The sequence below is a fragment of the Vidua macroura genome, unplaced genomic scaffold, assembly GCF_024509145.1.
Source record: "Vidua macroura isolate BioBank_ID:100142 unplaced genomic scaffold, ASM2450914v1 whyUn_scaffold_135, whole genome shotgun sequence".
Classification (NCBI taxonomy): Eukaryota; Metazoa; Chordata; class Aves; order Passeriformes; family Viduidae; genus Vidua; species Vidua macroura.
Genome location: NW_026530552.1, coordinates 231,318 through 243,978, shown reverse-complemented (window position 1 = coordinate 243,978; position 12,661 = coordinate 231,318). Strand labels below are relative to the sequence as shown.

General features: G+C 54.2%; 1 protein-coding gene and 1 long non-coding RNA gene across 2 annotated transcripts in view; both read right to left on the bottom strand.

Annotated features, from left to right (window-relative positions):
* Positions 1-10,251, bottom strand: part of PTK2B (protein tyrosine kinase 2 beta) — a gene marked incomplete at its 3' end in the record, with an annotated part of 72,142 nt that extends 61,891 nt beyond the window's left edge. Inside the window, 1 exon segment of the mRNA XM_053969208.1 lies at positions 10,175-10,251. Within this exon segment, the coding sequence (XP_053825183.1) occupies positions 10,175-10,211 (37 nt within the window).
* A 129-nt stretch (positions 10,252-10,380) lies between these two features.
* LOC128802653 (uncharacterized) lies at positions 10,381-11,689 on the bottom strand. The gene is made up of 4 exons (XR_008435522.1): positions 11,397-11,689; positions 10,821-10,916; positions 10,549-10,702; positions 10,381-10,436 (listed from the first exon to the last, which is right to left on the bottom strand). It is a non-coding gene; the product is annotated as an uncharacterized LOC128802653 (long non-coding RNA).
* Positions 11,690-12,661: the final 972 nt, after the last annotated feature.

Below are 12,661 nucleotides of genomic sequence, written 5' to 3'. Positions count from 1 at the left end.
CCCATCTCCTCCAGCTCCCCACTTTTCCATGCATCCCATTTTTCCTTTTCCCCCTTCTTTCCCCTCATCCCCTCGGGAGCCGCTTCCCAGGAATCCGACCTTTTCCCGGGAATCCGCCCCCGGCCGGGAGCGCTGCCGGGAATCCCACGCACGGGAATGACTCAGGATCAGGGAGAACAGGGGAGGAACTCTGCGTTCCCGATATTCCCGGTGTTCCCAAGCCGGGATGGGATCGGGCCCGACCATCTGGGAAGGAAAAGCTCTCCAGATGTCCTGGAATTCCGGGATGGAAGCTTTCAGGTGGATCCTCAATCCCACTTTTTTTTGTTGTTTTTTTTGGCTGTCGGGATCGTGATTCCCGATCCATAAAACCTCCGGAGTTCCGGCTGTCTGATCCCAGCCTCGTCATTCCCAGCCCTGCAGCCAATCCCAGGAATTCCATGGGATCCCAGGCATTCCATGGGATCGAGGGAGGGGAGGGCGCTGCGTCCTCCCCACAGGGAAAATTCCCAAATTTCAGGGAATTTTTCCCAGTTTTCCAAATTATTCCCTCTTATCCCCATCCCGATGGACATTTTGGCCATTCCGGCTGCTCCAGCCGGGAGCGATCCCAGGAAAAGGCATCCCAAAGCATCCCAGGGCTTTGGAAAATCCCAAATCCCGAATTTTTCAGGCCAGAAAAGAAGGAATTCCCACCTGGCCCCACCCCGCCTGTTCCCTGCCCAAAAATGATCCGGGAAAAATTTGGGAATTCATTTTCCATCCTGTGCTGACCCGGGGATTGAGATCCCAAGGCTCTGCCAAGGTGCCAAATTCCCAAATCATGGATGATCCACGAATTCCCATGTGTCCATCACTCCCACCTGTCCATCATTCCCATATTCCCATCATTCCCATATTCCCATCATTCCCAGATATCCCACATTCAGAAATATCCATCATTCCCATATTCCCATCATTCCCATCATTCCCAGATATCCCACATTCAGAAATATCCATCATTCCCATATTCCCATCATTCCCATATTCCCACCATTCCCATTTTCCCATCATTCCCACAGATCCTCATTTTCACATTCCCATCACTCCCATGTGTCCATCATTCCCATTTTCCCACATTCCCATCATTCCCACGTATCCCTCATTCCCAGATTCCCATCATTCCCATTTTCCCATCATTCCTGTGTGCTCCTCATTCCCACATTCCCATCATTCCCATGTATCCATCATTCCCATTTTCCCACATTCCCATATTCCCATCATTCCCACAGGTCCATCATTCCCATATTCCCATCATTCCCGTATTCCCATCATTCCCATGTGTCCATCACTCTCATATTCCCATCATTCCCATTATCCCATCATTCCCACATTCCCATCATTCCCATGTATCCATCATTCCCATTTTCCCACATTCCCATCATTCCCATTTATCAATCACTCCCATATTCCCATCATTCCCACTTTCCCATCATTCCCATTTTCCCATCATTCCCACATATCCCTCGTTCCCATATTCCCATCATTCCCATGTGTCCATCATTCCCACTTTCCCATCATTCCCATATTCCCATCATCCCCATATTCCCATCATTCCTGTGTATCCCTCATTCCCACATATCCCTCATTTCCATGTGCCCATCATTCCCATATTCCCATCATTCCCAAGTATCCCTCATTCCCATATTCCCATCATTCCCATGTGCCCGTCACTCTCATATTCCCATCACTCCCAATATTCCCATCATTCCCACATTCCCATCATTCCCATGCGTCCATCATTCCCATTTTCCCATCATTCCCACATACCCCTCATTCCCACATTTCCATCATTCCCATATTCCCATCACTCCCAATATTCCCATCATTCCCATATTCCCATCATTCCCATATTCCCATCATTCCCACATATCCATCATTCCCATTTTCCCATCATTCCCACATACCCCTCATTCCCATATTCCCATCATTCCCATATTCCCATCACTCCCAATATTCCCATCATTCCCATTTTCCCATCATTCCCATGTATCCATCATTCCCAAATTCCTATCATTCCCACATACCCCTCATTCCCATTTTCCCATCATTCCCATATTCCCATCACTCTCAATATTCCCATCATTCCCATTTTCCCATCATTCCCATGTATCCATCATTCCCATATTCCCATCATTCCCATGTGTCCATCATTCCCATTTTCCCATCATTCCCATTTTCCCATCATTCCCATCATTCCCACAGGTCCATCATTCCCATATTCCCATCATTCCCGTATTCCCATCATTCCCATGTGTCCATCACTCTCATATTCCCACCATTCCCATTTTCCCATCATTCCCACATATCCGTCATTCCCATTTTCCCATCATTCCCATTTTCCCATCATTCCCAGGAATGTGTCCATCTTTCCCACATTCTCATCATTCCCACATGTCCATCACTCCCAATATTCCCATCATTCCCATGCATCCATCATTCCCATATTCCCATCATTCCCATGTGTCCATCGATGTCATATTCCCACCATTCCCATATTCCTATCATTCCCACATATCCCTCGTTTTTATATTCCCGTCATTCCCATTTTTCCATCATTCCCACATATCCCTCGTTTTCATATTCCCATCATTCCCATGTGTCCATCATTCCCACATTCCCATCATTCCCATTTATCAATCATTCCCATATTCCCATCATTACCACATTCCCATCATTCCCAGATATCCATCATTCCCATGGATCCCTCATTCCCATATTCCCATCATTCCCAAGTATCCCTCATTCCCATATTCCCATCATTCCCATGTGCCCGTCACTCTCATATTCCCATCACTCCCAATATTCCCATCATTCCCACATTCCCATCATTCCCATGCGTCCATCATTCCCATTTTCCCATCATTCCCACATTCCCATCATTCCCATGTGTCCATCATTCCCATTTTCCCATCATTCCCACATACCCCTCATTCCCACATTTCCATCATTCCCATATTCCCATCACTCCCAATATTCCCATCATTCCCATATTCCCATCATTCCCATATTCCCATCATTCCCACATATCCATCATTCCCATTTTCCCATCATTCCCACATACCCCTCATTCCCATATTCCCATCATTCCCATATTCCCATCACTCCCAATATTCCCATCATTCCCATTTTCCCATCATTCCCATGTATCCATCATTCCCAAATTCCCATCATTCCCACATACCCCTCATTCCCATATTCCCATCATTCCCATATTCCCATCACTCCCAATATTCCCATCATTCCCATTTTCCCATCATTCCCATGTGTCCATCATTCCCATGTATCCATCATTCCCATCATTCCCATCATTCCCATCATTCCCATGTATCCATCATTCCCACATTCCCATCATTCCCATCATTCCCACATTCCCATCATTCCCATCATTCCCACGTGTCCCGCATCAATCCCCTAATCCCAAAATCCCCTTCTTTACCTAAAATCCCATTCCCGCTTTTTTTCCCCGGGAACCTTTCCCAGCCCATTCCCACTTGGAACAATCCCAAATCAAACAACTCCTCGACATTCCCGCTTTTCCGGCCTCAATCCCGGGCTGGAAAAGGTTGGATTGCACCTGGAGAACCCCGGAGACCCCAAAGCCGGGATTGGGATCTTGGCCTCTGTTTTCCTGGGATGTAACAACTCCACCCCTCCAAATATCCTGGTTTTCCCGGGAATCCTGGAATTCCAGCATTTCCTTCCCTCTGGAAACATCCCAGCCCCATCCAAGGCTCCTTCCTGGTGCTTCCCGCCCTTCCCGGGAAGTGGCAGCTGGGATTTTTCCATCAGATCCCAGGATTTTCCCGACAGATTCCACGATTTTCCCTGTCAAATCCTGGGATTTTCCCGTCAGATCCCAGGATTTTCCCGACAGATTCCACGATTTTCCCTGTCAAATCCTGGGATTTTCCCGTCAGATCCCAGGATTTTCCCGACAGATTCCACGATTTTCCCTGTCAAATCCTAGGATTTTTCCATCAGATCCCAGGATTTTCCTGACAGATTCCACTATTTTCCCTGTCAAATCCTGGGATTTTTCCATCAGATCCCAGGATTTTCCCGACAGATTCCATGATTTTCCCTGTCAAATCCTGGGATTTTCCCATCAGATCCTGGGATTTTCCTGACAGACCCTGGGATTTTCCCTGCCAAATCCCAGGATTTTCCTGTCAGACCCTGGGATTTTTCTGTCAGATCCTGGGATTTTCCCTGTCAGATCCCAGGATTTTCCCTGTCAGATACCAGGATTTTTCTGTCAGATACCAGGATTTTCCCTGTCAGATCCCAGGATTTCCCCTGCCAGATCCCAGGATTTTCCTGTCAGACCCTGGGATTTTCCCGTCAGATCCTGGGATTTTCCTGTCAGATCCCAGGATTTTCCTGTCAGATCCTGGGATTTTCCCTGTCAGATCCCAGGATTTTCCTGTCAGATCCTGGGATTTTCCCTGTCAGATCCCAGGATTTTTCTGTCAGATCCTGGGATTTTCCCTGTCAGATCCCAGGATTTCCCTGTCAGATCCTAGTATTTCCTTGTCAGATCCCAGGATTTTCCTGTCAGATCCCGGGATTTTCCCGTTGGATCCCGGGATTTTGATGGAAGGGGGTTTTTGGGCCGTTTTTGGCCCCAGCTCCGGAGCTTTCCGAGGTTTCCCGGGGGCTGTCGGGAGCCTCGGCCTCTTCCTGTTCCCCTTTTTCTGCCGCTTCCTCAAACGGCCTCTCCGTGATCCCAGCGTTCCCGTCCTTGCTGGGATCCTCCCCGGGATCCTCCCCGGGATCCTTCCCGGGATCCACCCCTGTCCTTTCCAGGATCCATCCCCTGCCCTTTCCAGGATCCATCCCTGCCCTTCCTGGGATCCTTCCTGGGATCCTTCCTGGGATCTTTCCTGGGATCCATCCCTGCCCTTCCTGGGATCCTTCCTGGGATCCATCCTGGGATCCATCCCCATCCTTCCTGTGATCCACCCCCCCCCCTCATTCCCAGGATCCATTCCTGTACTTTCTGGGATCTTTTCCGGGATCCTTCCTGGGATCTTTCCTGGGATCTTTCCCAGGATCCATCCCTGTCCTTTCCAGGATCCTTCCTGGGATCTTTCTTGGGATCCATCCCCATCCTTCCTGGGATCCGCCCCGCTCATTCCCAGGATCCATTCCCATCCTTTCTGGGATCTTTTCTGGGATCCTTCCTGGGATCCTTCCCAGGATCCACCCTGTCTTTTCCAGGATCATTCCCGGGATCTTTCCTGGGATCCATCCCTGTCCTTCCTGGGATCTTTCCCGGGGTCCTTCCCAGGATCCATCCCCCGCCCTTCCCAGGATCCATTCCCGTCCTTCCCAGGATCTTTCCCAGGGTCCTTCCTGGGATCCACTCCCCTCCTTCCTGGAATCCATCCCTGTCCTTTCCGTGATCCTTTCTGGGATTCTTCCCGGAATCCTTCCTGAGATCCTTCCCAGGATCCATCCCTGTCCTTCCTGGGATCTTTCCCGGGGTCCTTCTCAGGATTCACCCCTGTCCTTTCCAGGATCCTTCCTGGGATCCTTCCTGGGATCCATTCCCATCCTTCCCGGAATCTTTCCCGGGGTCCTTCCCAGGATCCACCCCCGTCCTTCCTGGGATCCTCTCCCCTCCTTCCCAGGATCCACCCCTGTCCTTCCCTGGATCTTTCCCAGGATCCTTCCCAGGATCCATTCCCATCCTTCCTGGGATCCACCCCCCCTCCTTCCCAGGATCCATCCATGTCCTTTCCAGGATATTCTCTGGGATCCTTCCTGGGATCCTTCCTGGAATCCATCCCCATCCTTCCCATCCATCCAGGGATCCTTCCTGGGATCCTTCCTGAGATCCTTCCTGGGATCCATCCCCATCCTTCCCAGAATCCATTCCCATCGTTTCCAGGATCCATCCCAGGATCCTTCCCGGGATCCATCCCTGCCCTTCCCGGGATCCATCCCGAGGGCAAACACAGCCACATCCATGGGATTTTCCATGGGAAAACCTCCTTTTATCCCCGTGGGATTTTTCCTGGTGGTTATCCCAGTTTTCACCCCTTCCTCGGTGGAGGAACCGTGGATATCCCACCCGGAAAATTCCCAGATTTCCAGCTCCATCCACCAGGAAAAAAAGCCAAAGGATTCCGACGCTGCATTCCCAGCCCTTGGAAAAGCTCGGGGTTGGATATGGATTTTCTGGAGGTCGGGATTCGCATCCTGCTCCCGGAATTTTTCACCTCCGAGATTCCCAAATCCTTCCCGATTCCTGGTCAGACATTCCCTGGATGTTCCCTTTCCTTGGGACATTCCCAGCCACCTCCAGCACCCCCAGGAGCTTCCCCGATTGGAATCCCGATCCAAATCCCAGTGATCCGACAGCGGGATCATCCTCGCGGATCCTGAGGGAATCACGGAATCCCCGGATGCACCAAATCCCAACAAATCCACACCGTTCCCAATTCCCGCTTCCAGAACCGCCGGAACTGCCCCAGCGCCGGGAAAACCTCGATTCCAGCAAATCCCATGGAATTCCCCATCCTCGGCTCTCATATTCCCAAATTCCTGAACTTCCACCTCTGCCTTCCCCCCCCCAGCCCCGGAGCTCATCCCGGTTTTCCCGGAATGTTGGGAAGGGGATGGCGAGCGCCCTTCCCAACTCCTGCTCCCATTCCCTCGGCTCTTCCCGGTGTTTCCCGAATTTGGGAAGCGGCTCTCACCTTCCCGCAGGATCCCCGTGTCCTGCTCCGGTGGGATCGGATCCCGAATCCCGGTGGGATTGGATCCCGGCTCCTGGCTCCTGGATCCCGGTGGGATCAGATCCCGAATCCCGGTGGGATCGGATCCTGGCTCCTGGCTCCTGGATCCCAGTGGGATCAAATCTCGCCTCCCGGCTCCTGGATCCCAGTGGGATCGAATCCCAGCTCCTGGCTCCTGGATCCCAGTGGGATCAAATCCCGGCTCCCAGCTCCTGGATCCCGGTTGGGATCGGATCCTGCGGGAAGCGCTGGAATCCCTTCCAGAAAGCCGGGATGGAAAAGCGGGAAGCAGGAAAACTCCGCGATCCCCTCACCTGCACGGCGGGATCCCGGCAGAGCTTTGGGAATCAGCCGGGAATTCGGGCGCGGATTCCAGGGAATCCTTCCCGGCGCCGGGGGATTCCCCCCCCCCCCCCGGATCCCGGGAAAAGCCGGAGCCGCTCCCGGAGCGCGGAAGGAGCCGGGGCAGGAAGGGGGAAGGGGGAAGGAGCGGGAGGCGGTCCCGGGGCGCCGCCACTCCCCCGGGAAGCGGCGGCACCTTCCCGATCCCGGGATCCCCGGGATCCTGGGAATTCTGCCCGCAGGACGAGTCCCGACCCCGATCCCAGAGTGGTTTGAAAGGATGGGAACGCCAGGAGGAAAAGCGGGAAGGGGAGGGGAGCAGTGGGGTGCCCCTGATCCCACAGCTGCGATCCCGGGGAGGAGCTGGGAATTCCCAGTGGGAAGGAGGAAGTTGGGGGGGGGGGGGTGAGCGCTTCCCGAAATTCCAGGTGGGAATTCCTGTGGAGCTGCAGCCCCTTTCCTGGCCCAGAGGATCCTTCCCACTCCTGGGATCCCCAGGATCCTGGGAATTCTGCCCCGAGGATCCTTCACTGAGGAGGAATCCCGATCCCAATCCCAATCACGATCCCAGAGTGGTTCAAGGAAAGCTGGGAATGCCAGCAGGAAAAGCAGGAAAAGTGGGGAGCAATGGGGTGCCCCTGATCCCACAGTTTGGGGGTGGTTGTGATCCTGGGATGAGCTGGGAATTCCCAGTGGGAATGGGGAATTCCAAATGGGAATGGGGAATTCCTAGTGGGAATGGGGAAATGAGGGGGGTGAGCCCTTCCTGAAATTCCAGGTGGGAATTCCTGTGGAGCTGCAGCCCCTTTCCTGGCCCAGAGGATCCTTCCCACTCCTGGGATCCCCGGGATCCTGGGAATTCTGCCCCGAGCAGAAATCCCCATCCCGATCCCGATCCCAAACCTGATCCCTGATCCTGATCCTGATCCCTGATCCTGATCCCAGAGTGGTTCAAGGAAAGCTGGGAATGCCAGCAGGAAAAGTGGGAAGAAGTGGGGAGCAGTGGGGTGCCCCTGATCCCACACTTCAGGGGTGGCTGCGATCCTGGGATGAGCTGGGAATTCCAAGTGGGAACGGGAAATTCCAAATGGGAATGGGGAATTCCTAGTGGGAATGGAAAAATGAAGGGGGTGAGCCCTTCCTGAAATTCCAGGTGGGAATTCCTGTGGAGCTGCAGCCCCTTTCCTGGCCCAGAGGATCTTTCCCACTCCTGGGATCCCCGGGATCCTGGGAATTCTGCCCCGAGGATCCTTCACTGAGGAGGAATCCCGATCCCAATCCCAGATCCTGATCCCAATCCTGATCCCAGAGTGGTTCAAGGAAAGCTGGGAATGCCAGCAGGAAAAGCAGGAAAAGTGGGGAGCAATGGGGTGCCCCTGATCCCACAGTTTGGGGGTGGTTGTGATCCTGGGATGAGCTGGGAATTCCCAGTGGGAACGGGGAATTCCAAATGGGAATAGGGAATTCCTAGTGGGAATGGGGAAATGAAGGGGGTGAGCCCTTCCTGAAATTCCAGGTGGGAATTCCTGTGGAGCTGCAGCCCCTTTCCTGGCCCAGAGGATCTTTCCCACTCCTGGGATCTCGGGGATCCTGGGAATTCTGCCCCGAGCAGAAATCCCCATCCCAATCCCGATCCCAAACCTGATCCCTGATCCTGATCCCTGATCCTGATCCCAGAGTGGTTCAAGGAAAGCTGGGAATGCCAGCAGGAAAAGCAGGAAAAGTGGGGAGCAATGGGGTGCCCCTGATCCCACAGTTTGGGGGTGGTTGTGATCCTGGGATGAGCTGGGAATTCCCAGTGGGAACGGGGAATTCCAAATGGGAATGGGGAATTCCTAGTGGGAATGGGGAAATGAGGGGGGTGAGCCCTTCCTGAAATTCCAGGTGGGAATTCCTGTGGAGCTGCAGCCCCTTTCCTGGCCCAGAGGATCCTACCCACTCCTGGGATCTCGGGGATCCTGGGAATTCTGCCCCGAGCAGAAATCCCCATCCCAATTCCGATCCCAAACCTGATCCCTGATCCTGATCCCTGATCCTGATCCCAGAGTGGTTCAGGGAAAACTGGGAATGCCAGCAGGAAAAGTGGGAAGAGGAGGGGAGCAGTGGGGTGCCCCTGACCCCACACTTCGGGGGTGGTTGTGATCCCGGGATGAGCTGGGAATTCCCAGTGGGAATGGGGAATTCCAAATGGGAATGGGGAAATGAGGGGGGGTTGAGCTCTTCCCGAAATTCCAGGTGGGAATTCCTGTGGAGCTGCAGCCCACAATGGCGTCCAAGGACACCCGGCCCATTCCCATTCCCATTCCCATTCCCATTCCCGTTCCCATTCCCACTCCCACTCCTTCCCCTTCCTTCAGCTCCTTCTCCTCCCCCGCCGCTCCCAAATTTTCCCCGCTCCAGGTGGGACAACCTGAAAAGATGGGAAGGAATCCCAAGGGATGTGGGGCTCCCCCCATTCCCCAAAACCCACAGGGAATTCCGTCATCCCCTTCTCTGGAATTCCACATCCCGGATAATCCGTCACGATTTGGCTTTTAGGGACGCCGAATCCTTTTTCCCGAGCGGACGAAGGCGCAGGAATCCCGGGATCCTGGGGGAATCCCTCTCTCCGGGATGGCCGCGGATCCCTGGATCCCTCCGTGGATCCCTCTGTGGATCCCTGGATCCCCATTCCCATCCCCGGCTGTTCCCGAGCTCTCCCACGCACGGCGATGCGCAATTCCCACGCTCCGGGCTCCGGCTGGAATCCTGGATCCTCAGGGCCGGGAATCTCCCGGCGATCCACGCATCCAGATCCCGGAGATGCCCTCCGGGAATCTCCACGGATCGGATCCCAAAGATTCCCTCCGGGAATCTCCACGGAGTCGCGACGGGAGCATCCCCCGCTCCTCCTCACCCTTTCCCCGTTCCATCGCCTCGTCCCGATCCCCGCCTCGCCCACACAACTTTCGGGAGGATCCCTCTGGAAAACGCTGCCGGAATTCCCTTCCCGAATTCCAGCCCCGGTCCCAAATCCCTGCCCCATTCCCGCTATCCCGAGGACTCACAGGAGAACTGGCTCAGGAGGCGGCTGAGCCATCCCATGCTCCCTTTTCCAGAGGCGATCCCGTCGCTCCGGGAACGGCTCCCGGGAAACCGCTGCTCCCTCCCTCCCTCCCTCCTTCCCCCCACCCCCCGCTTCCACTTCCCAATTTTTTCCCTTTTTTTTTTTTTTTTTTTTTTTTTTTTTTCCCATTGGCACGGAGAGCTGGGAATCAAAACCCCGCCGGGATTTATTCCGTCGCTAGGGAGCGACGCTTGGAATTGCGGCTGGCGGTATCCCGGGAAAAAAAAAAAAAAAAAAAAAAAAAAAAAGAAAAAAAAAATTTTAAATTTAAATTTAAATTTAAAAAATTAAAAAAAAAATTGGGATCCCACTTACTTTTTTTTCCCAAGGGGAATGTTGGAGAAGGGAATGAGCTCCGGAGGATCCGGCCGGGATTTGGGAGCGGGAGAAGTTGGAGCCGCTTCCAGAGGGTTGGATGGAGCCGTTCCCACTGCCGGGAATGCTGCGGGTGCTTGCTGCCATCTTCAGGCTGGGAAAAAAAAAAAAAAGCTGGAAAAAATTCCAACACTTCCCTCCCCCCCCTCTACCTCCCCATCCCATCCTCCCGCAGCATTCCAAGGAATTCGGGGCTTCCCGGCCCTCCAAACCTCCGGCGGATTCCCTAATTCCGCGATTTACTTGGATAATTCCACTTCGGGATGAGTTTTAGGGGGTGGGGAAAATCCTTTTTCCCGAGGAAAATCCTGGAAAAGAGCGGGAATGAGGGTGGATGGATGGGGTCAGCTCATGGGATCATCCCATTTTTCCACATCCTTTGGGATCGGCGTTGGGAAAGGGATTTGGTGGGGAGGGGGTTGGATCGGGCCAAAATTCCCGGGGCTTTTCCCTTCTTTTCCCATCTCAGGATTCCTGGAGGGAACAATTTGGATCGCTGTGTCCTGGGGCAATCCCAAAGGGGTCGGGATATCCCAAAAGCCAGCAGCAGGATTTTCCAGAAATCATCCCATGGAATAATCCCGCTCCTTGGCCCCCCATCAGGGCTGCGAAATTCCCTGGGAAATGGGAATTCCATCCCTGGGATCTCCAGGAAGGGGAACAGAGGAGGATTTGGGGGAAGCAGAGGGTCGGGAAGGCCTGGAATTTTTTTTCCCATCTGGGGCCATCCCGGGAACCTTGGCAGGGCCTCACCCCCTCCCCCCCCCCCATCCCATCCCATTCCCAACCTCCGGCGATTTCCATGGAAACTGCGGATCCGAATTCCATGGCAACCCCATGGCAACAGGCGTTCCCACATCCCGGAGCGTTCCCGTCCCCTGCCTTTCATGGAATCCACGGAATTCCCAGGATTCTGCAGCCCGGCGTGAGGGACAAGGATGGGGGAGGCTGGGAAAGCAAATCCCAGGAATTGGGAGCGGGATCCCTGTCCTGGGACGCTTCCAGGGATCCTCTGGGAATTCCAGCCCAGCCAGGAATTCCTTCCCAAGATCCCAAAATCCCAAGCTCCCCTTTCCCACTGGAAGCCATTCCCTGGCTCCTGGCCCTCCAGCTCTTCCCCAAATTCCAGCTCTCCTGGAGCCCCTTTGGGATCGGGAAGCGGCTCCAAGGATTCCCTGGATCCTTCCCTGATCCAGCTGCACATTCCCAGCTCTCCCAGCCTGGCATTGGATCCAGCCCCATCCCGACTCCTCCTGCAGAAGGAATTTTGGGATCCAGGGGCTTCACTGGGAATTTGGGACTTCAGGAAGGGTCTCCCCTTTTCCATCCCCAAATTCCATAAAAATCCCTCGGGATGGATCCTGAGCGTCCTCGATCCCAGAATCCCGGAACGGTTTGGGATGGGATCCATGGATCTCCAATCCCATCCCAGGGACACTTCCCACGATCCCAGGGTGATCCAAACCCACCCTTGGGCACCACCAGGGATTCTCTGGGAATTCCAGCCCAGCCGGGAATTCCTTCCCAAGATCCCACCCTTTCCCAGGGAATTTCCTCCATTCCCAGATGGGGATTGGATCCAGCCCCATCCTGATTCCTCCTGGAGAAGGAATTTTTGGATCCAGGGGTTTCACTGGGAATTTGGGACTCCAGGAAGGGTCTCCCTTCCCTTTTCCATCCCCAAATTCCACAAAAATCCCTCGGGATGGATCCTGGGCGTCCTCGATCCCAGAATCCCGGAATGGTTTGGGATGGGATCCACGGACCTTCCATCCCTTCCCATTCCAACACCAATCCCAGGCTGCTCCAACTTTTCCTGGGACACTCCCAGGGATCCTCTGGGAATCTCAGCCCAGCCCCTCCCCTCATTCCAACCCCAGCTCCCGGATCCCAGTGGAAAGGAGCCGGAGGAGCTCTCCCGGTGCCTTTTTTCCCCGCTGCTTCCCACGGAAACGCGCCGGGAAAATTTGGAATATTTGGGAGCGGGGGCCATGATGCTCCCGCCGTTGCCAAGCAACGGGAAAGCGCCACCGCGCATGCGCAGCAGCGCTGC